This window comes from Coturnix japonica, chromosome 2 (genome assembly GCF_001577835.2).
Source record: "Coturnix japonica isolate 7356 chromosome 2, Coturnix japonica 2.1, whole genome shotgun sequence".
Classification (NCBI taxonomy): Eukaryota; Metazoa; Chordata; class Aves; order Galliformes; family Phasianidae; genus Coturnix; species Coturnix japonica.
The window spans coordinates 34,234,032-34,259,009 of NC_029517.1; the positions used below are offsets into that span (position 1 = coordinate 34,234,032).

Below are 24,978 nucleotides of genomic sequence, written 5' to 3' on the forward strand. Positions count from 1 at the left end.
GCCTAAATTCACAGACAGCAGCCAGCATCTTTTGTTAACTTTGTCTGTGAAATGACTCTGTGCAAAGGGAAGTGAAATCCAACCCTCAGCCCACACTCAACTTTGCAGACCTATTTTTCATGTTGCCAAAATATTGCTCATGAAGCAAACGTGGGGATACAGAGGATGCTGGGACTCTGTAAACAGCTCTTTCGCACTTTGCAGACTGCGCTACTTTCTACTTTCAAACTACTCACTGTTCCCCTTCTGTGACACCTTATTGGGGTCTTTTGTTCTTATTTTTTGAAGCTACTTCGGGAATTCTTTTAAAGTGACATTAACACAGAGAAATAATTAAATTCCCCTTTAGAAATGTTAACTTCCTCAGCATGAAATGCTGGTGTTTCTTTCTGCTTCTCAGATGGAAAGGAAGACTTTAAACATCTAAAAAGCTAACAAAAGTTCTGATATGAAAAGCCTCCATGTGCTACTGTAAAGTACAATCTGATTTGAACAGCTGGAATCTTACTGAGATTACTACAAATTTCAGGGGACTAACAGAAATACCAAATGCAACAATCAGGACCCCTCATGGACACCTGCTTAGGGACTTAATTTTTCTTTAATGGGCTTTTACTGAGGCTTCTCTTAACAAAGTCCCTCTTCGCCCCTCAAAATCAATTCTGGATCAATACAGGCACACATGCCCTGTATGTAGCCTTCTGTTCTTATGACGGGATTAAAAGACTCGTTAGTTTTATGACAGCTTGGTTAAAAGATGGAAATTGTAACAAACAACAACAACAACAAAAACAACACACAAAAAAAGAGATAGAGAAGATGCACATGTCCCACAGTGTTTATATCTGTTCTGCTTAACAAACTCAGCACTTACAAAGGTCTGACAGAAGGTACGCAACTCTGTATTGTCACAGCAATGCGGCTCTAAGGAGTCCCAAAGAACGGCACTCAGTCTCTGTGGATGATCAATTAAAAGCCTGCTTGAGAGACGCCTTCCATCAAAATTCACTGCATTTTTAGGGAAACCAAACTAGTAGCAAACATGGGCAGACCAGCAGTTTTAGAGAATGACTCTGTTCCTTTAACCAAACAAGTAAAAAACTTTGAGCAGAGCATGAATAGTATGAGATATCTGAGTACTGAAATAACTTATTTAAAGCTCTGATAAATGTATATCAGATACTAAAGAACCTTTAGCATTATGAAGAATATGTTTCTTAAATAACTTTGCAATAGTAGGACTATTTTCTTTAAGTTGATTCTGTGCAGGTTTTATTTTTTTTTAACCATTCCCAAGACGCAAAAAAAGTCCATAAAGAGTTGTAAGTTCATTAGTTAATTCCCAATAGTAAGCAGACTTAAACAGCATTCAAAATGCTGAACAATACAAAACATGCATTATCCACAGCTATTCTACCTATAATTTGCTCATCTTACAGCTTCCAGACATAGGATGTTTTAAAAAAATATTTCCTGCGTTCTGAACTGCAATGGTGTTCAAATAATAAAACTAAGAAGACATTTTTCTACCAAATATACAGATTTACTGCAGCGAGCACTGCATGAAGGAAAATACTTCAGATTTTTGTATTATTAACAATATAAACCGGTCTACTTTTGACTACAGAGCCACTTTAAAAATAGTAAATAGTGTTTTATCTACCCAGCTAGTTATACTGAATTCATTTCGGTTTTGGATAACTACATACAGGAAATCTGGTCTTAATAGAAAAAGGACATTATGTTGCTACAACAGACTGTGTATGTTTATTCTTTAATTATGTGACTGTACGAAAACAAAAGGATGTATATTCTCTGTTCATCAGTTTGCTTGTCTGACTTCAAAACAAACAACACTGAAAAGATTTTCAAGCGTTTGTTGGTATTTTGGGCTCTTTCCGAGAAGGGATACCTGCTCTGATTATATGAAACTAAAACAAGGAAATCTAAAAGCAAGTAACGATTCATTCCTAAGAGAGCTGATGCTGCACTGATATTCTCTATCACAAACATATTGTCTATATCAACTTTTTGGATGCAGAATAGTCATTGTTGCACAGAGGTATGCTTGAATTCTCATTCTTTTTTGCTTTGCACAATCAGAAAGTATATGGTTTTCATTTAAAAGAGTCACTCCACCAAATGCATTCATTTTTCCCACACGTATTTACAGTTCTATTTTCAAAATACTTTGCCTGAGTTGCTAAGTAAACAGAGTTCACATTTACTGGCAACAAGGACTCACACAAACCGTATGCAACTAGAAAACACAGCTTTAGATGAAGAATATATAGCGACGACATTTCAGACGAGAAACTTTCTTATCTAGCTCACTGCTGAATAGTACATGAACTTAATTGCCAGAAAAAGCAGAAAGCAAGCAATAGAACTGAAAATGTCTTATACAGATTAAGAAAAAGTGCTTGGAAATCCTCATCGCTCATAGAAAACCTTACAATCACCTAGCAACCTCTGTTACTGCTGCTTTCAATTTTGAACAGGCAGCCTTCACATTCAAAGATGTATCTGAGCCAACTGATGCAACTGTAAGTTTAAAGCAAAACAAAAACATAAACAGAGATTTTTTTTGTTGTTATTTAAATAAATTGCCCCTACCTTTCTTCTGAGAGTACGATGGCGACTGCACTTGAGAAAAAGTAGGTTTTTCTTCGGTGAAATATTCAGGTTGGTTGTACTGATTCAGGGCCATGTCCATGTCAGAGTACTCGCTTTTAAACACGTTTCCAGGGTAACTACAGGTATAAGGCTGATTCACCGCCCAGGCCTGTTCCATATATATGTTGTTACTGTGCAGGACCTGAGCATCACAACTGCTGTAACCCTGATTATCTTCGATATATGTGCAATAATCAGTGGACTGCATGTAGCAATTGCTACCAGCAGCTGGGTGCACTTCATATATTTCTTGCATACAGTAGTTCATTTTGTTAGCCTATCTCAGCTCCTACTTTACGTACGCACACACACACACACAGGCATGCATACACATGGGACGGGAAAGGAGCACTGAATATACAACACCGACAAAGTCGACAGCAAAACAGCCCTTTTTACTTTGGAGCGGCACCCGATGTGCTAAAATCCTATTTATACTGGGATGGCTTCTGAACTCCCCTGCCAGTCAAACATATTGGGAAGCAGATTTATGACAGTCAAAGGTCTTAATCTGTGACTGTAAGTTAATTCCAAGGGAAGATGGCAGACAGGTAGCAATGAGCACCAGACAAAGAAGCGATGTCCCGACAACCCTCCTGTTCCACTGTTTGTAATAATCATTTTATAAACCGTTTTCAGCCCTTCCCAATATGATTAGAAAATGATTACTAAGGCAAGGACACAGTTATGTCACTGTAGTTGTCAACTTAAGTGTGAAGCATTATAAAGACTGCTTAAGAACTCCCAGAGGGGACATGCTGAAAATCCTAAAATCAATAATCCTGTTTTTCAGCATTAAACCACAGAAAATCCAATAGTGCTGTGCTGATGACCCAAACAGAAGTCTAGTTTTACAAAATTTAGCAACTTAATCTGTCATCAGCTTTATTGATTTTGTTTTACAGAATTACATGCATGAATCTCCCCAGCCTTCCACACGCGGACAATCCTCCCTATTGCCTGGTAATGCATTTACGGGAAAGCAGCTTTTTTAAACTTCAGTGATTTGTGGAGGTAATTTCTATTGAGTTCAACAGGTGGGAAACTTCAAAATATTATCAGTTAATCAGCAAAAGGAACTCTGCTTAAACCTCATCAATAAGCTAATTGTTTGGCTATTTTGCTTCGTTATCTTTTATGTTTCGGTAAAGAAGCACTTTCAGAAACCCGTCTTTGTGACAACATACAGATGAGAGGACGGAGAGATTTTTGCTTGTTTTGGTTCATGTATGAGCTGTGAACCCTTAAATGCTACGACAACAAATACTATGTGCTCTTACAATTGCCAACCATATCCCAAACATCATTGCAATTACTGTATGTAGTTTAAAAAGCCATTCCTTTTTTCATTCAGAAGACACTGCTTCATTTTTAGCTCAAACTAGCTGCCTTTTGTCTTTTTTTTGTCTTTTTTTTTTTTTTTTTTTTTTTTTAATTTCACTAGGCAAAACACGTTTTCTTTACAGCACAGCTGAAATGTGGTAAAAGTTGTGAAGTCAGAAATAAGATGGCATCTCTTTTCAATGTCGGTACTTATTATTATGAAGCAGAAATAGTGGTTTGACAATGAGGTCTCGGCTTTGCTATTTCACTCATTTTAAACAATGCACAAGATTGCCAAAACAACCCTGTAGATTGGCCCTTTTAATATGAGATTTTAAGAACACATCTAACATCCTAAATCAAGATACACCTTAAATGGTCCTCACTAGTTCTCTTAAATACAGAAGAATTGGGCATGACAAGTATACATTTCTCCTTACCCACACTGTTAAATGTTTTAGACTACCGTGAAGAGCCCACAGAGAAATGGTCACCCTTCCAACACATAAGCAAACTAACTCAGTTGAGAGAGAAGCATTGCCTGTCAGTATTTAACATCCAGGCTGAACAGAACTCAAGCTTCTGAAGATGAGAGAAGTCATTGTTTATGCTCGGAATACTTTTAACTATGAAAGAAGCATTCCCCATTAACACATCCACAAATAGTTCTACATTAAAGAAGTTGAAATGTACTCTATCAAGATTAGTTCTACAGAAGTCTAACTTCTAATGAAGCTACTTCCAAAACGAACTTTTTCTGATAAAACTGATAATTTAAAATAACAATTTACTTCACTAAAAGCACTAACAGTTAGTAAAATCCCAGAAGTAAGGCACTGGTGAACTCACATTCTCCGTACTCTTTTTAACACAGACTGAACTCAAACAGAGTTGTGAAGCAGTGCAACAAAGCTCACATAGAAAATTTCATTTGAGTTCCAGTTTATGATCCAGATTTTACAAACAGTGAAATTGTCTATGATAAAAAGCATGTTTCTGGCAGGACCTGATTTCTCTAGAATGGATGTTCAGCATTTCCTATAAAAACATGCCTTTGTTTCCTTAGAAAATATGTAATAGCTGTTTACATAGAAACCATCTAACCATGCCCATTTATGTGATCAGCTGGTAATTCTGTACTACATACAAATGTGATGCATACAACCTGCCAAGCTTACTTCTCCATGCTTCCCAGAAAGAAAACATTCCACAAGTGAGGCTGCACAAAGGTAAGGCTATATTTTACAGGACAGCAGAGCAGAACGCTTAAGAAATTTTTGCGCCATCCAGAAAAACCTTTTGAGGACTGAACTTCAAGTTCTCAGTGGGTATTTCTTCCCTTGTGATTTGTTCTACCAGATGAAGCAACATGTTCTTCTTCTTTGTTCTTCCCTTTCATTGATATAGGTTTGTTACTGAAAAACTAAACAGAATTGCGACCGTAGGCAGACAGAGCCATCCCAGCCAGGATTAAACCTGAGGATACGGTATCATGATGTGGCACAGTCTGTGAATTTCATTCTGTTCCAGGATCAATTCCTCAAAACATTTGTTTTTTGTTTTCTGTTGCTCTGTCAATAATATTTGAAGTGTGTCATATGTGCCACTTTTCACAGAGTGGCTGTAATATCAGAAGGAAATTAATTTAAAAGAAATTGCAAAGAACGAAGAGAAAAAGCAAAGGGGATGGATCAGAGTCTTTCCTTACCAAGAAAGAAAAAAGAAAAAAAAGAGAAAATGATAAACATTGCCAGGGAATTAGGTTTCTATCTGTAATGTGCTAACATTGAAAAGGTTTATAGAACTGTGGATTGCTGTTCCCTTGGAAACAAATCAGTTCAAAAACACTGTAAAGATTTAACATCACCATTTAAAACTGAAATATTCCTATAATATTTTCATGTGACTCTCAGGGTCCAATCCTGCAGGCCCCTTTCATGCATTACTTTGAATTAAATCATCTGATAAAAATGCAGTCAGACAGGTCTTTTCAAAAGTCTGAAACTAGAGTAGAAAACAATATTTACAACTGTTCTTCATCTTGCATTCTGATTTGAACATTAGAGTCTTAAAACATGTCAAGTTGAGCTTTCACTTCTTTCAGCAGTGTAGTATCACATTTAGAATTTTCTTAGTTCACAGGTGTCTGCTTTTGGTAACACACGGAAATTGACTGCTAATGGAACAAAACCTCAGCTGCAAGCAGAGGGCAACGGTAGAACCTTTGACATAATGGCAGAAGACGATTCGAGATATGAATCTTAGAAAGAAGTTGGAGGTGTCGGTTCATTGTATCAAAAAAGAAAAATATTAATGCTAAACCCGAACCCTGAATGCCCCAAATGTATTGAGATACTCACCTGATGTAAATCAGAAGTAAGTGCAGTGCAGTTGGCGATGTTACTGTGGCTGAGCAGAACTACACAGCCTCGCGGCATATGCCTGAAGGGAGGCTTCTGCAGGCAGACTGCCCTGCAGTACATCACGCTGCTCTCCACAGACTCATGTTTTACAGTCTCAGCCTAAAAACTTTAATTATGAACAAACAAATGCCCCAACAAGCTGCACTTCTCTGGTGACTGAACTCAGTTACCAAAATATCAAAATGAACTCTCAGAAGTTTTAAGGAAAAACGATGTTCCTGTGGATGACACTCAGAATGGAATACCCCAAACAGCTGAGATCCTGAACACAGAAAAAAACACCAATGCTCAATGTAAACCATCCCATCTTGAACCACTGCTTCCTGTGGGACAGGAGTCACCTTCACCTCATCGCTCCTAAACTGCGCTCCCTGCTCTACTGCAGGGACTATCTCAAGGCAGAGCTGCTATGCTCCAATTCCAGATATTCAGCATATGTGGCAGGTATTGTAGAGCATTCAGATTGTTCAGGGTTCTGCAGGACCAAATGCAGGATCGTACCGTGGCTCTGTTTATACTTTATGCATACAGATGGAAAAAACTGAACTATTTAGTCACAAAGAGCTTTGCACATTGGAGTATGTTGATGCAAGGATTAACCGTACCTCTCGTACCTTTCTAATTCTGTTATCTATGTTCATATTACCAGTACCTAGTTTTTAATATACATCTTTACATGTTACAAAATAAACTGCATTTCCTATTTGTAATTCTTTGCCTTGCCTGCATTCTCTCAGTTACTTCTAATGAAGGTTATGTGGGAAAAAAAAATCAGATCACTGCTTTCCAAGACGAATGCAAAACTGACTTCCAGGACTCCTAGTGCTTAACGCGGAACACATCCCAGTCTGTGACTTCTGCAACACATCAAATGTCAAAATTCAGCTATCTTCTTGCCCACAAATTACAGCCATGAGTTAATGTATAGCTTTGCACTACATTACAATTCATGGACTTTACACTCTGTGACCAGAGAAGACTCAAAATGATGCTTCAAAAAATACAACTTGCAAACTTTTTGTTTGCGGAAGCTGGGTATCTGCTTATTGAACTAGTTCTGACCCTCATAGATAACATTACAAACCTAGACAGAACAACTCAAACTTCAGAATCCAAAATGATACCAAACACAAGAACAGAAAAGGAACCCTATACAATGTTTATCTTATTTTGAATACTCTAATTCTGACTGAATCAAAAAGTATGTAAAACTATGCAATTTTATTGCTGTAAAATTACAATTTGATGGTTCAGAGAGAGTGTCTCAATGGAATCAAAGGCACTAAAATTGTCATTTTGTCTACCCTGCATTTGTAATGCCAGGCAAATAGAGTACAGGGAAAAAGAGCTGAAGCTTTCTGGCATAAAAGAGTTCCTTTGTGTTTGGAACAGATACAGCAAGCTTCAAACTAGCTGCCTCTGGCTTAAACCCGATGAAGTGCTCACTTACACAACATACGTCTCTTTTCTCAACACGTGTCAGTTTACTCCTCAAAAACTGCTTCACTCACAAAAGCTGCTATACCTTGCTTAGGACACACCACTAGATTTGGAGGTGACTCACAAAATGCCAGAGCGATATGCCTTTCATTTAAATACTTCAGATTCATTAGACTGTTTGGGTAACAAAGAATGTCATAGTTTGTATTTAAATTTCAGATTCACTAGAAATCCAGCCCTTCCTTAAAATATTTGACATCTTGAATTTGGCATCAAATGAAGAGAACAGAGCCTGCTTTTTCATGACCAAGAATCTTCCAGGTTTTGCTGTGCTTTTCTTACACTATGAATAGAGTAGAATGGGATAGAACATAACTTCCTTGCACCCTTTATGACATGTAGAAGTAGTAGCTGTCTTTCCAGAAGGGATTTGTTCCTCATGATGTATGCCAAAAACCTGTCTAACAAAGTCCTTAAATAGTGTTTGACAACTTTTAAGATAGTGTCTGAATAAATATTGCTAAAAGCAATCATAGGCCTGTGACCCAGACAACCCAATTTGTTAAGTCTCCCCATATCTCATAATTGGAAGACCCTGTTAGCAGACATCACTTAATTATGGGGCTTATCTCGCGAGAAAGTAACTGCCCGCGCTTAAAATGCAAACCTTTTCTGAGTCATTCCATTCCCCAGCTCCACAAGAAAAATTTGAAATAAAAAGCTCAGTTTGTTCAAAAATAAAACAGAACCGAAAAGCAGCTAATACAGCTCGACACAACATGATTAAGAGACTCTTGGTTGGGACCGTCTGGGTTTTGGCAGCCTCCTGACAGCCCCAAGTAAGACGTTAAAGCGATCAACACCTGACATCTGTTAGCAAGGAGGCATTCTGAGGTGAAGAGCAACTAAATCTAAAGAAATCAGGTACTTAGACCAGTTTAACTTTTTCATGAGGTGATATCCTTCCTGACACTGTAATCTTTCTTCCTGGAGTGACGCAAGACTTAAAACAAAACAACTTGTAGTCCCTCCCTTCCTCCCAATATGCAGCATTTATCTCTTAGGCAAAGAAGAACAGAGAACGATTTATCCCACTTAAAAAAGGAATAAAATAAACGTAAGCACTAAATTTATGCTAATATCTAAACTGCAATTCCCAAAAAGAATTTCCTCAATGTTGCTCTAGCATGAACAAAAAAAGCTATCTGAAAGAGGATGGTGATTTTTTTCTCATTACGGAATCAAAGAATAATCAGAAGCTGCATTTATCTGAGTTCTTAATGTGCAGTTACTGAAGCTTTGAGGGATGGTTAATAACGAGAAAGAAGAAAAGGCAAACAGCACAGTCAGGTGAGAGATGAATGCTCTGAGAGTAGTAAACAAGTGCTTTACTTTGTCTACGCTTTTTTAAGGCATTAAGGGAGTGCTTTATTCAAAAAGTCCAGGTTCAAAAAAGACAATCTGCTTATCACCACAAAGAGATAAATAAAGTTTTAAAGGGCTAAAGGAATATAAATGATTTTAAACTAGATAACAAATTAGACAAAACCCCAGTAAGTACTTATCACATTGTCACTAGGGCTCCCTGCAAAGCTAACAAGTTATGTCAAAAGGAATACTAAAAATCACAATTATCCGTGACACAAAACACAGCAAAATAGTAACAAGAAAACTCTCCCCACATAATAATGCTATTATCAATGGCCAATCTCTCAAATGTAAACAAAGATATAACAGCCTTTTTCCTTTTAATACACTGTTTGCTGTGCTTTGCATAGTAAAGCCAGTTACCTTTATATTTTTTTTCTTCTTTTTGATATTCCTGGGAACTTGATAGGACTTGAAAGTTTGCTTTTGCATGGCCTGGCTGGAAAATTGTGCTAGTCCAAGTTGAAGCACGCCGACACTGTGAGAGTTGCTGTCCATTCCTCTGGATACCATCACTTTTGGAGAACCTTTTCCTAAACAAATCGCTTTCTGCTATGCCCACTACATTCCACTTCGGATTTTTTTCAGGAGGGTCAATCAGCCTGTGCCATGACAAGAGGCCACTTTCTGGATGGCTGGCAAATACAGTTGGGCTACAAACTGTTGGCATTGCCAGAATCTTGCTCAGGTGTGGAGTTTTGGAAAGCAAGTTCTTCCCCAGCTCTCCTGCTGGCGCGGTACTCTCATCCACTTGGCTGCACCGGTACAATGCAGAGCCTCTCAGCCATGCCCATTCAGCCACCATAGTTCCCCTCCGGTACAATTAAATATAAAACATTCCCATCTGTGAAGCCTAAAGAAGCAGACAGATCTATGTGGACTAACACTAGATGTTACTTTCACAACTCCACAACCATGACACGGGGCCCTGGGCAAGTTACCACCAATTTATTGCCCTGCTCATATGATCATTTGAGGTCTTGTAGGTCGAGGCTGGTCGTGAACAATTTTCAGATACTTAAAACACAAAACATCACGGATTCAGCCTTGTTTGACTTTGCTCTTATCGTAGGCTGACCTGAGGGACACTCTGTTACCTAAGTGTGACATTCTTATGTGGGCATGCTTAGCAGTTCCGCTTTTGCTACCTACTGCCTTTCTCTAGTTGTGGCCACACTGGAGTACCAGACACTAATTTTATCACAGGAGTTCAGACGAGTGGGTCCAGTGTCAGTCAGAAAAGGGACTAAGGCAGCATGACTTGACCTAGTTGGTCAAAATACTTAGGTGAATTTATTTATCCCTTCATATAGAAGGGACTGAGATACCACTAATTGATAAATCTGTGAAGATAAATATAACCTCATCTTCTATTTTTGGGAAGCAAAATTATATGCTATAAGAATTACACATTTAAAGAAATTTATACCACGTGCATCAAAACTCAAATTCAAGACAGTTTTCCAAATGGCATTTAGTAAATAGTAAATTCCAGTTATTTAACAACTAATATGCACTGTGGTTTTAATCACAATAAGATTCTGTTATTTTATTGAACCTGAGTAAATTTCACGTACGTTTCACTTCACAAAGTCATTCATTTACATATTAAAAACACATGCATGCCAGATTAGTTATTTCCTGATAATAATCTACAGAAATAACTAGATTTCAGTTACTAGATCTATCATACCATTACTATTTTTGAAAGATTTGCCCTAAGAGTTAAGTCAAACATTACTAACATAGGGCATATTTAGTTATAGTTAATATTAATTTCTGGTATTCTATATTAATTCCTGCTCACATTTATAGGGTTTTTTTTGGGTTTTTTTTTTTCCCTTCTGGGAGCGTAAACTCACCTGATATTTTAAGTTTAAGGTGTGCTCCCTCTACCCACTTTATCTCAGTTGGACTTTAATAGCACAGATTTGTCTGAGACACTGTCTGGCATCACAGCACTCAGCGTATCAGACATGTCCAGACAACGACTGAATTTGATCATACCCACTTTCTTCAGACTTGTTTTTCTTAGTAAAATTAAAGACTGACTTTAACTGCAGGCAATATGGTAAGAGTATATCACTCGTAGGTGGACAACTAAATTTAAAATAGAATAGTGAATACAACCCAGAAAATAATAGGCAATTGAAAACAAATTGACATACTTTTTTTTCTTTATTCTTTTTTTTCCCAGTTTTAACACTTTTCTGTCTTCTAGACTCCATAATAAGCTCAGACTCAGACAGAGAGATTGGATTATTCTGGTAAAACCCTCCAGGAGCTGCACGGAATTTCCCTGTAAGATCTGAATCTAACTTGGCCATTCATTCTTCTTGGCATGGAGAAGAACCATGCACTGTAACCCACCTTTCCACAGCCAATGGCAACAGCAGATAAGGGATCCTTCAACACAACTCTGTTCTCCTCATTTTCCATCATGTTCTAATTATCTCCCTGCAGAACTAGTGCTGTCTCTTTATATAAATCTGGGAGACAAGTGCAATATGCATGTAACAGATAAAGTAAGTTCTATAGTTCACTCATAACTAACTAGATATTTCTGTGTTCTGTGAGATTCTTAAGACCACTGACCCCACATAACCCTACACCTTATTTAAAAAAGTGATTAGCTATATCCTCTGTTACTCAGTTGTTGCTATTATTACTGGAAATGAGATCAATGATTCATAACCCAGGCTGTTCAATCTTGTTTTGTTAGGCAAAACTTCCTACATCTTCTTCTCTGCTTTATTATTAAAGGCCATCTTTGCTGTTTTTTAGCCTGTGTTATTAGTCTTTGCCTTACCTTTGATTTTAATTAAAGACACACACTCATCACAATGGTACATCTTTCCTAAGGATTCTAAGAGGATGTCAAATGAGATTTACAGGTTTTTAAATACAGCAAGAAAGTTGAAGGCCCTCCTTAGCTTAAAAAAGAGCATTAAAACAAGTTTGCTAATTACTGCATTTGCAAATATCTCTGGGATTTTTCAAATTGACACATTTCAACTATGAGAATAAACAGATTATGTTACAGCTCCCATCATTCAGAATTTGCCCAGGCAGTTTCTCAAAGGCTAACCCCTTTCAAGCTGCTTTGTCTATTCTTTTCCTTTTAGCTCCCTCTGAAATTTGTCTCACTATTTTGACTCCTATGTTAGCTACAGTTTATTTAATTTTACAAGTCTCCATTGTATTTGTCAAATTCGCCCCAGTCATCAGGGACATTCCACATTCACATTTATCTAGAAGACAACTAAGCAGTAAGGAACTGAGGGATCTCACATTGTATCTCTTTTTCCTATACTTCTGTGGTGCAGAAGATATGCATGTCCTAGTTTACCATTTAGCTTATTAAATTGTTAAATTACAATTTCACTACAGGACTATATTATTTATTCTACTTTTCCTTCCACACATCTTGCTTGATTTTTCCTAAAGCTGTGTTTTGTTGTTTTTCTTTTGTTCGCTTGTTTGTTGTTTTGCAACAGAGGGCAGTTTAAATCTTCTACATCTGATCTTGATTTTGTCAAACCAAAAATCTTTATAAATGATGATCATGTAATTTGTAAAAGCTCCCTAACTGCATGAGAATTATCTCTCTCCCGACCCCTAGCCACTGTTAAAATGGCCCTAATCAAAGTAGAAAGCAGCACAGCCTACTGGGATGAATCATGACTAAAACCAGAGGCCCTATTTCAGAATGAAGAGAGACTAATAAGAAGGGCCTAGAGCTTTTCTTGTCTATGATAGTAAAGGAATTATCAAGTAATTTCGGAGGTTGAAAAGCAGCACACTGTAGTGATAATTGGCAAACAAACAGTCAATAGTGAAAAAACAAATTGTCAAGATCCCATCAGTGTTCTTAAAGATAAGTCTGTTTTACAGAAGAGACAGAATTTTAACAGATGAAGGGCCTTCTGAGCTGAACAAGTACAGGCTAGAAGAATTCCTCAGAAATTATTTACTACAGGCCAAGATAAAGACACCTAATGGATGAATCCGAAGGTTGGCCAGTTCACAGCTAGGCAATGCTGTCTGAATGGTAGTACATAACACACTATGAAAACAGTGAAATAACTCCTTTCTTTCCATCTATTTCTCACCTATTATCTGCCCAGAGTTACTTTATATTCAAATACTGCCTCAGCTTGTAAGCATTTCAAGTTGTAGTTCATCAGAATTACAGAGATAGGTGAACATACAAGTAGTCTCTGAATTGTCACTACCTTACCTGACTGGAAAACAAAAGATTAACAAAGGTTTACCTATTCTCACATCTGAAATCTAATGAAAACTGAGCAGCAAGTGCAACAGCGTGCTTGCTGTTTTTTTTTAAATGTAGAACTATACAAGCATCTAAGGACATGGAAGTGGGCTGGTTTCAGGGAGATCAACTAAGGCAAATGTAATCAGGATTAGGACTAGGGGGTGCACAATAGGTTGATCAAGCAGCCTAGATTTGTGTGGACCCAGTCCAATAGCACTAAATGATATTTTTAACTAATGACTTAATACAAAAATAAACAAACAAAAGCTACAATTAAAGGACATCACCCCCTTCAGGCAAAATTAAAATGAGATTCTTACTTTGTACAAGCATTTTAAAGCACAGAGTAACAAAACCTAAGAGCATACAAAGTTGACATATGCTTGTACTGGGAATGATAAAACTGTCTGTGCCAGACAGGGCAAAGGTTTCATTTCCTCATGTTGCTGTTGCATCAGTTCACAGCATTTTCTTTCCTTTGTTCCCATTCATTCCCTTTCCTTCTCTTTTCTCCTAAATAACACCATAACACCCTATTCACCCAGGTATTTGACCTGAGCTACTCACAGTGGAGTTTCCCAATTTTTAAACCGGGTCCACGAGACTCCTGAGTAAGAGGAAGGATGGGGCCAGATTCTTATTCATAAATCGCAACCCATGCTACCATATAATATGCTAAAGAACTGAGAACAAGTGATTTTGTATTAATTTTAATATGTAAGAATAAAACGGTAAGAGAAAAACATACCTTGAGTGACAAAGGGCTCTAAGCAGAAGGTGGAATTAGTGACGTCTACTGAAACCAGCAGGTATTTTCAGCATCTCAGATATGTTTGTATGTCTACTTGACCAAGAAAACAGTGCAAGGATAACTTAATCCCAGACTGTTACACTGTCACTCCCTTCAGCAGTGACAATATTATAACATGCAAAAATGTTACATAGTAATATGAAATACTGGTACATACTAAACAACTTTTGAATATAGTGTATTTCAAAGATTTTCCAACAAGTTTTTGGACAAATATTAAATCACTGTGAAAGAGTAAGGATACATAACTGTTGCAACATGTTCTTAGTGTGTAAGAACAGAGAACATTGAGGAACATGCACTGTGAAATGTAATAGCTTTATCCTGGTTCTTGCTGACAGCAATCACAATGAGCTCTGCAGTGTGAACCATTGTTAACCATGTTTTAAATACGCACTGGATTTCTATTAACTAGCAAAGTAAAACCAGGCATACTCTTGTCTCATCAAGAACCTGGGATTCAAGTTACACTTGGACACATGATGGAACTGGGAAACTGGCATTAAGCAATGCAGTCATGTAGATGTTTCATGCATGTGGCCCTTTCTTAGTTCTGTACATCACAGGGAACATAGTCTTTCTGGGAATGAGGCATATCAGAACATGCCAGCCAGTGCTTGAACCACAGGGCTTGTGGTACTACTGTTCTCCAACAGCAGCCACTGCTGGATGGGTACCTGGGGGCATAGTAAGGACAAATGAACTGAATGGGAGCTCCCACTGCCAGATGTCCAGTCACTGCTGGCCCAAGGGAGTGCCTAAGATCCTGCAGCCTATCTACACACAGTAGCACCCAAGGGATCTCTCTCTGAATTCTAGCCCAGTCTCCCCCTGTTTATATTTCATCCACTCACATCTCTGCCAAGGAGGTGTTCCAGTGTCCGTCTCTTACATACAGAACCACCCCTCTGTTTTGAACCAGGATCAATTTGTTGTCGAAACAGTGATCTGTCTCTCCAGGACTCATTTTGAAGACCACTGATTGTGTGAATATGGGCATGTTGTTGATTATTACCTTCTTCATATTACACTGCGTAATTGTTTTCAGTAATTCTCGCAATTGCCTGGAAATCTACTAATTATTTATTGCCTGAGAAAGGAAAATACCATTTACAGATTAAGGATAAAATAGCATAAAATATTCCTTTTTAAATGTATAATTGCAATGGAACCATTTGGGAAACCAAATTGCCCTTCAACTCACCCCCCACACTGTTGGAAAATCCTGATATACTCAGAGCTGCTTTGGCCACAAACCCTCAAATCCATTCACATGATATCTCCTCTGTCCCACCCTGGATCTTCAATCCCTGTCCACTGATGAATGAGCACTGTTCAATAACAGCAAATACTGGGGAAACATGTGCCTGATTGAAGCTCTTTTTTTCCCACTGTGAGGAAATAGTTGAAGTTATTTTACTTCTGGAATACTTAAGGAAACTTAGTATCTTGAAATAGGACCTCCTGTTTAAGGACAATCATATGGGCAATATTCAGTTAAAAAGAAGGGTACTAAAACCAGCAGTCTTGACAAGCACATGTTTTAGAAAGACAAAACAAACAAACCAACACAAACTAATATAAGTTTACCCAAATAATGCAAAGAAAGACATCCTCAGAAAGAAAGACAAAGTGGGATGGGAGTTCTTTAAAACCTGAAACAAACTCAAGTTTGGTAAAAGCCTAAAAGAAATGATTTTCAGACAAGTGATTACATACACAATAAAGCAGAAATCTGACTTTAAACATTCATCTTAGATTATGTAAAATGCTGTAGCAAATCTGTTTTAAAGAACATCAGAAACGCATTTAGGGAATGTAAAAGGCTGTTGGTGTTTTCTGGGTTTTGTTTGTTTGTTTTTGTTCTTTTGTTGTTGTTATTTAAAGTGGAAATAACTGGTAAATACCTAATTGGATAGTAGCTCCCCATAGCTCACAAGCAGCTTTACACTTGGCATAAAAACAAATATGCTCCTCTCTACATATCAGACTACATAGGGCACAGAGCGTGAGCTCACTCTTCTGGCTCAGACAGAAGAAATGAAGAGCAGCCTGTGGTCAGCCTAATGAAGAACAAAAAGTGGCAGGCTGCTGCTCCAGTAGCAAGCACAGCAAACAAGTATTTTATTTTATAGGTTAGTGGAGAAGGGTTAGAAAAAAGAAAATTATTATTATTATTATTATTATTATTATTATTATTATTTTTAATAACTACTTTAGTAGGCTGCTTCCCGCAAAATCAACACGTATGTTATATATTGACAACACCGTTCACCCCCTTTAACTGATGGCAGCAATATAACATACAGCGTTACACAGTCTAGGAATGATAATCAAAATTTCAGTCTGCTGCCATCAGAAATACATTCGGAGAGATGTGTTAACAAAAAGAACCTTCTCTGGTTAAAATACAATTACTATAGAAATGGGCTAAGTATACTTGTGGATTATGTAAAAAATAGAAAAGGGAAAAGTATCAGGGCTAACACAATGAAGCATACTTAAGAAAATGGCTAGCAGATGTTGCAAAGCTAAAATAAATGCATGTTTGCTTTCTCTGTTCATTGTGAAATTTAACCAGACCTGAATGCTTTAAAAAATGCATGCAGCTTTTCCAGAAAATACAGCAGGTATCCATGAGTTGTAAGTACCAAACTTAAATATCTTTAGAAACACGCAGAGGTAAGATCTACACATTTACATGAAGAAAAAACACTCCTTAAGGGAGCCATCTTTATGCCCTCGTGATGAGAATGAAAACCCTAACACATTATTACACATTATTAGGGAATTGAATGAACATCAAAACACTACAAAATGTCACACAGGCAGACGACTTGCTTTCAAAACTTTTTAAAGCATGTAAAATATTAAAGTTGAAAATGTAGAAGTTAAAATTAAGCCAGAATGTCTGTAACCCAGAACTTTCTAAGTGTGATATATTTAACTGCATATTCAAAAATACGTTTCTAAGTAATAAGAGCCATCATGGAATGATTCATAGCTTCATGCAAAAACATCCCACAATATAAATCTTGTTAACCTTTTGCAAATCCCCAAATGCTCATTACAAAGCTGCTGAATCCCAGTTTAACAAAACCTTATATTAAAGTATTTGCTGTCCTTCTAGAAAGTCCATTACTTAAAAGAAATAGTACAGTTGAGTTAGTTGGATTTTATCGCGGTCCAGTGGAAGTGTCAGACATATCTTAAATTATATTATCCTAGGAAAATCATTATGGAAGTTCAGAAGAAATAATTTCACAGCTGAGGTTACTCAATAAACTGCTGTCCTTCCAAATTAACAGCGAGTTTACAGGGTAATTAGCATTGCTGTGAAAAGATTCATGAGGAAAACATGATACATTTCCTACTCTATTATTTTTCCCAGTTCTTGGAAACTACATACAGCACCTTCATAGGTACTGCTCTTCAAATAGATTTGTCTGCATAAGGGCTGGCTAATTTTCTTCTTTAAATGAGCAACCTGTTAGAAGAAACGTTGCATATTACATTCTGCTTATTGAAAACATTAATTTTTGACATTTAAATTATATTCCCTAATGTAAGCACTTAATTTTATTATAACTCCTATCTTGATCTAACTTTACAGCCATTACCAAACAGAACGCTGTGAATATTTGAGAGTAGAAGCACAGTGTTTGGGTCTATTAAAGAACACAAATCACACTCCGAGCAAAATCAGAGGAAAATTCTGGCCTTGGTGAAGCTACTGAAATAAGTACTGCAGACTTCATGAAAACCACTACTCTGCTCATTATAATTTTCATCTACAATGAAAGGGAAAAAGATTTACAGAATTCTACAAATACTGCTCTTTGATTTTTAGACCCTGTTCTTGAATTCCTTCTTCAGTTCTCACTCCAGTAAGAGGCAGTTCTGTCTTAGGGCTCACCTTGAATCTTGGGAGAGATGAAACAAAGCTGCCTTCAGAGACTGTGAGTAAATAATAACACTACAGGCAGAAGCTTCACTGGAGTGTTTGGATAGCAGGAACTTTGTTATGAACCGTACTGTAGATTTATTTGAAACTACTGTATAATACCAAAGCAAAAATACTATTTTCCAGATTCAAAAATGTCCTATTCCATTGTGCAAACGAATGGAAGAAAGAACAGTAGTTCTCTCTGAATTAAGACTGGTATTTAAATACTTATGGCTTTTTTCTTCCCCCAGGTATTACTCCATGAACAGTAATTGCTCATGTCATCTGTAAAGCTGCTGATGAATTCTGGGAGTGCTACCACCACACAGGCATTTCACAGTTACTTCCATTAAAAAAACCCAACACACTTAAGTCTTTTAATTCTCAAAACACATTACTGCTGGTCTTCAAAAGCATCACATTTGCTGCAGCATTCATCAGAACAGACTATTAATATTAAAAAAAGAAACTGTTTCAAAATAGGCAAACTATAATCACAGAATTTGCTTTGTTACATTTATGTATGTGACCACTTGTCAGAAAACAGCTTATTTTAGGGATTACCAAGCTTCAGTTTATGAGAACAGAATGTCTCTGATTTAGTACTCAACTGCAAGATGTACGTTATGTCCGGCTCTTCCCCCTCCTCAGAATAATCCTTTTATCTCAGTGTTTGGCCATCATCGCAGTCACGTACACATAAAACTGCTTGGGCAACTTCTGGCCCTCAGAGCTGGCATAGCTGCAGAAGTGCACTGAGAAGCACAGTGTTTACAAAGCCCTCCGGTCCTGCTTTTCACTTGTCACTTCTGATGTCATCAAGTACACAACATTAAGTGCTCATTAACTCCATCTGCGTTTGTGCGAACTCTAATTTGATTGCATTCTGAGAAAAAGCAAATGTAGTTCAGACTTCGTTAACTGAGTATTTATTTTTTAGTTTATTTTTGCATGAAAAAAAAGCATCTGGTACATTTTTTCCACTTTTTTTTTTTTTTTTTTTTTTTTTTTTTTTTAATTCACTGTTAAGCAACAGCTTCTTTCTTCTGAAATCCTTCTACGTTATCTGCAACTTAAATTCCCAAAACAATTTTGGAAACCTAACTGTCTCCTTACTTAAAGCCCTCTGCACATACAAATACAGACGTGTGCCAGAAAACAATCAGACCAATAAATACTTTTAAAGTCAAAATATGCAGAATATTTTTCCTGTGGCAACTGCGAAAAGGAGCAAAGCTCAGCTTTATTAGCAAGGGCCAAATTACACAATCTTCTGCCCTAAGAAGTTCAGCAGATTGCACAAGAAACTGGAGGCTTTGGGGCAGTGCCTACAAGAGAAAAATTCTTACTGCAATAAGAAATATGACATGGGCAGAGCAATCATCTGTCAAAAATCTGAATAATACAGCCCATTATTTTATGCAACTGGTTTTGTTTCGGATGTGATTTTTCTCTCATATTGCAGTAACAAAATCTAAGCTTTCTTTTCCATCCATTAGAGAAGGACTGGCTTTGGAGGGTGGTATTTATGCAGATTTTATAGTTTGAAAGCTTTTTTTAAAAATTTCAACTATGTTTCTTTTCACATTCATTCTCATGTAGGAAATTTCATTCGTATAATGAGAAACAGGAAATATAAACTGCTCATAATGAAAAGTGCCGGACATCTACAGCTGTACCAATTGCCATCTTCTACAATTAATCTTTATTTTTTTCCAAACCATGATTATTTTCTTTACGCATATTGGTGCTACTCACTTCCTTCTAATGAAATGCAGGCCCTTCCATTACTCTCTGAGTTTCTTCCATGAGCTTAACAGACCTGCCCTGCAATGGCGAAGTCCAGCGGACGAACCTGGTCTGCCAGCAGGAATGTGTTGCAAAGCCCCACCCCAAAGGAAGACACACCCCAAACCACTAAGGAGAAGATAAAGAAGGTACACTGCTTTTCCATTGCCAACACAAAGCATTAGGTGCTAATCACTCCCTTTAAAGGCACAGCAAAATTAAGACCTGTAGTAAAAGGTCAAAAAACCATAACAGGGGACAGAAGAGAGTACGTGACAGAATTGATGAGACTGAGTTACATGTCAATGCTTCACATTGTTCCTGAAATAGGTATTTGTTAAATGAAATTGCTCTGACAGCAAGGATACCAATTCCCTCCAACCCACACACAGTGTGATATTACCCAGAGCTTGGCACACCTATCACAGCTCAGGTAACTACTCCACCAAAAGCCTCAGCTCCATCTGCTTCCAACTTATATTCATCCATGCCTAAATTCTGGTTGAAACATCAGCAAAGACTCCATAAAACCAGAAGTCAAATATCATCTCTGCATGTTTTCAAATTATTCATTTTACTACAAAAACATCCATTTAAATAATATTTTGTTTTCACCATAAATTTTACTCTGCTTCTCATATCTATGACCCAAAACTCAAAAGACCAACTCAGTTGCTGAATAAAAGCTGTTACCATTTTCTGGTCAGTACAAAAGGAGAGGAATGGAGAGATTATTCCATCTGCTCAGCCAGTAAAAATAAGCTATTCCTTGAATAGGAATTTGGCCTTGTTTGTGATGAGTTTCTCTATGTATCACACAGTACATTTTACAGAGAGGCTTTAGAGTTCCCAGTTATGCATATTTCAAGAGATGAATGTCATTGACAAACAGTATCAGCAGAACATTTTCTTTTCTTACGCAAATAATAAAACAGCCTGGAAGTTTTAACTCCTCTGTATGACCTCCATGTAATAACGACATCTTTGCAGACACACCATTCCTGGATTAGAATACATCATTTATTTTAAACATGAGTCATGTATAGCCTTCAAATGCTTCACAACTGACAGGGCCAAGAAGGTGAAGAGGACTTAAAATGGTTAATGGTTATTTCAATTTGGATCTTTTGCCCACCTGCACCCTTGGTCAATCATTACCTAAAGAGTACTTGGCAATCTGCGTAAAACCAATTGGATCTTCTCACTTCAAACGTCAGAAGATACATTCCTGTTACAAAATAACTTAAGCCAATATACTCAGCAGACATGGCCACTGTACTAGCAGTTTCAGCAGGAGAGTTGAAGTTCCGGTGTTTGTTTACAACAAAACAAAACTTGGTGGATGAAGGAAAACAGAGGAGGATAAGAGTCTTGAGGAAAAGATGTTGGGGATGATTACTGCGTGTCCTAGAACTCTATGCTGTGAACAGAGGATAAACCTTAAATTCTCAGCATTCCCAGCAATGCATTCATAACTCGTGAAGCACAATTTTGTAGTAAATATTGAATAATAACAACTCCAGCAAAGAGGGAAATACTGTATATATGCTCTTATGGATTACGGTTACCTGACATACTGCTGAGAGTTACAGATATGTAATCATTCTTGTTCTTCTTCTGTCACCACTGCCACCTGATAAGAAAAAAGAAAAAAAAAAATCCCACATGTAATACATCCATAAACACAAACCAGCAGAACACAGTCAGTATTTAAACAGAATGGAATATTTTGGATCTTGAATACCGTGCCAGAGCCCAGCAGACTGGAGGAGCTGTGGGCAACTTCGCTTCAGAAGCAAGGTCAGAATGCTGACAGTAGCAGAAAAAAATGCTTCTGCTCCTTTGTGGATCACTTTCCCCTGACTTTTTGTAGGAGTTATTCAGGATTAATATGTAACTTCAGAAACCGTAAGAAAAAATATTGCGTTCCTGATGATACATGTGGATTATTTTCATGTTTAGTAACAACGTAGCATTCAAAGGAATTACAAATTCTCTGCCGACAGTTACACTGATTCTTCCTCAAGTCATCTGAAACACAGAAACCCTGTAACTTTTACAAAGTCTTGAGATACACATCAGTCATTTTACTCATTAGGTAGAATGGTAGCTTATGTGTGTACTCCTGATGTTCTAACAGGAATTTTCAAATGATGTTTAAACAAGTTAGCACTGCAGAGAATCAGTGTTTCTGAATGAAACATGCCAACAATATGCATAAGCACTGCCCTCATAGCTGTTCTTTGGTGACAATGTACGAATCCAGATTGTCCTCAGAGGTGTCTTATTTACTCATGACCAGAAATGAGAAATGTCTCCTTAGTAGGAATAATGGTTATGGGACGACAGTTGGACTAGATGATCTTGTAGGTTCTTTCCAACCTTGTGATTCCATGATGATTCTATACTTTTCCCTATTGATACATAAACCATCATTGTTCAATGCAGTGGTGCCATTCTGAGAACCCTCTTAGGGTATTATGTAGGTCAATCCAAAAGTAACACTTCCCATTTATTTCCATGGAAACTACAACAAAGAGCACAATAACACTATTTGATATAGCAAATTCTCAGCTACAAACAACTGTTTTTCAACACAGTCACCACCATCAGCCAACTCACACAGATGAGCTGATTGAGATGTTCTTCATTTCATAGTGTGTCAGCTGTGTGAACGACACGTTACACATGGCTTGTGTATCGCAACTGAAACGCACTATCCACCATCTCGTTGTGTTTGCATCCACTGTTTGGTCTCAGCAAGTGTCAACGAGTATCAATCAGTACCATTTCTTTTTTCACATGGAAGAATTCAGTTCCGCACCTCTGCTTCACTGCACTCCCAAGTCAGACACCTTTGTGTCAGTCTGCCCCTCTGCTGCCATCTGCCACACAGCAACAACCTGTAACAGAATTCTGGTGGGAGGATTCAACCTCTACTGCCATACCACCACATGACCCTGACCTTATGGGCCAATGGAACAAAATGACATTACTTTTGGAGCAGCCCTCAGAGAACTGCAGCAGTAAGGATCTGGATTTGTTATCTGGAAGCAATGTTTTTAATATTTAGAATGGTAAAATTGTTTGAATTGGAAAGGACCTTTAAATGTCATCTTGCTGCAATGAACAGCAAGATCAGTGTGCTCAGAGCCCTGTCCTTCCTGACCTTGAATGTCTCCAGGGACAGGGCATCCACCACCTCTGGGCAACCTGTTCCAGTGCTTCACTACCCTTATTGTAAAAAACTTCTTCCTTATGACCAATCTGAATCTCTCCTATTCTAGTTTGAAACCATTTCCCTTTGTCCTACCACAACAGACCCTGATAAAGAGTCTGTTCCCTTCTTTCTTACAGCCTCCCTTTATATGTGGAGAGGTTGCTCTCCAGTCTCCCCAGAGCCTTCTGTTCTCCAGGCCTAACAGCCCCAGTTCCCTCAGCCTTTCCTCCTTGCAGGGGAGTATCATTTCTGTGGTCCACCTCTGGACACACTCCAACAGGTCCACATCTCTCCTGTACTAAGGGCTCCACATCCAGACACAGTGCTCCAGGTGAGGTCTCACCAGTGCAGAGCAGAAGGGCAGGATCACTTCCCTCGACCTGCTGATCATGCTTCCTTTGATACAGCCCAGCATACAGCCGGCTTCATGGGCTGCAAGGATGCACTGGTGGCTCACGTCCAGCTTGCCAGCCATCAGTATATCAAAGTCTTTTCAGCATGGCTGTGCTCAAGCCTTTCATCCCTCAGCTTGCATTGACAATGAGGAGTCACTGCAACCCAGCTGTGAGACCTTGCACTTGGATCTGCTGAATCTCAGCATGTTCTTCTGGGCCCACTTCTCGAGCCTATCTAGGTCCCTCTGAGTTGCATCACTTCGTGTTGGCATAGAAGTGACATTTTATATGGGAAATAAAATCCTTCTTTGCTTGTCCTGATCAATACTTAAACAGTCTGCACTTTGGTCTTTATTTCTCTCTTATCAGTGCCACCATGTTTCTTCTCAGCTCCCTTCACATCAGGAGCATTTCCCTTCCTTGTCCCTGAAATAGTGTTCCACCAACAGCTGGCTGTGAAAGGACATCGAGTGCATCTGCTCTATTTCGGCACAGGCTACGAAACCAGAATTAGAAAGCAGGTGAACGACGGGGATCGCATGTATCACATAATTAATGTATCTGGGACGCAACCCTCCGGTTTCACCTCAGCTCATCAGCCCCAACTGCACGGCCCGAAAACCCTGCGGGCAGCTCCGCCGCGCCCCGGACATCTGCGGCATTACAGCCGCTCGTCACACACCCTGCGGAACGACCATCTACTTTCCCTCCCCGCTCCTCGACGCGGGGGAAGGTCGTGTTCTGGAGCCTCCACGGGCCGGGTGCCGGGAAGAGCCTCGTCCCGCCCGACATGGGGCTTCCTCACACCCCCTCGGCCTCCCCGGAGCGGCCCGGCCTTGCGGCGCAGTGCTGTGGTGCCCCCAGGCGGCCGCACGGGAGCAGCCCGCGACCCCTCGGTGCCGGAGGGCTCAGACCTCGACCCGCGTCCGCCAACCCCGTCCTGCTCAACCTCGGCAGCTTTTCTTGATTATCATTGTGATTATGGTGATTATTCCCTTCCCCTCCCCCCCCCCCCCCTTCCATCCAGCCCTCTGAATTAACATCTCTCTTATCTCCTCTGTAACGTTTTCCCTATCTCTTCCATCGCTTCGTGCCTCATTACATTAATTGGGCAGATCTGGTAAATCTTCAAGCGAAATGAATTGCTGCTCCAAGACTTAACATTGCTTCGTGATTCAGAAAACAACAACAATAAAAACAAACCAAAAAAGCCCAAACAAGCCAAAAACAAACCAAGCAACAACAACAAACA

At 38.5% G+C, this 24,978-nt stretch overlaps 1 protein-coding gene across 8 annotated transcripts in view; it reads right to left on the reverse strand.

Annotated features, from left to right (window-relative positions):
- The window catches only part of THRB (thyroid hormone receptor beta), a 160,803-nt gene that overhangs the window by 27,697 nt on the left and 108,128 nt on the right, over nt 1-24,978 (reverse strand). For 6 of the 8 annotated variants that reach the window (XM_015853981.2, XM_015853980.2, XM_015853984.2 and 3 more), the window contains one exon: nt 21,680-21,744. In XM_015853981.2, coding sequence (XP_015709467.1) covers nt 21,680-21,686 — 7 coding nt within the window. In that variant the 5' untranslated portion in view covers nt 21,687-21,744. Of the gene's footprint in view, nt 1-2,616; nt 2,960-21,679; nt 21,745-21,855; nt 21,875-24,978 lie in introns of those variants that run through there. The other 2 variants (XM_015853982.2, XM_015853979.1) reach the window with 2 other exon arrangements.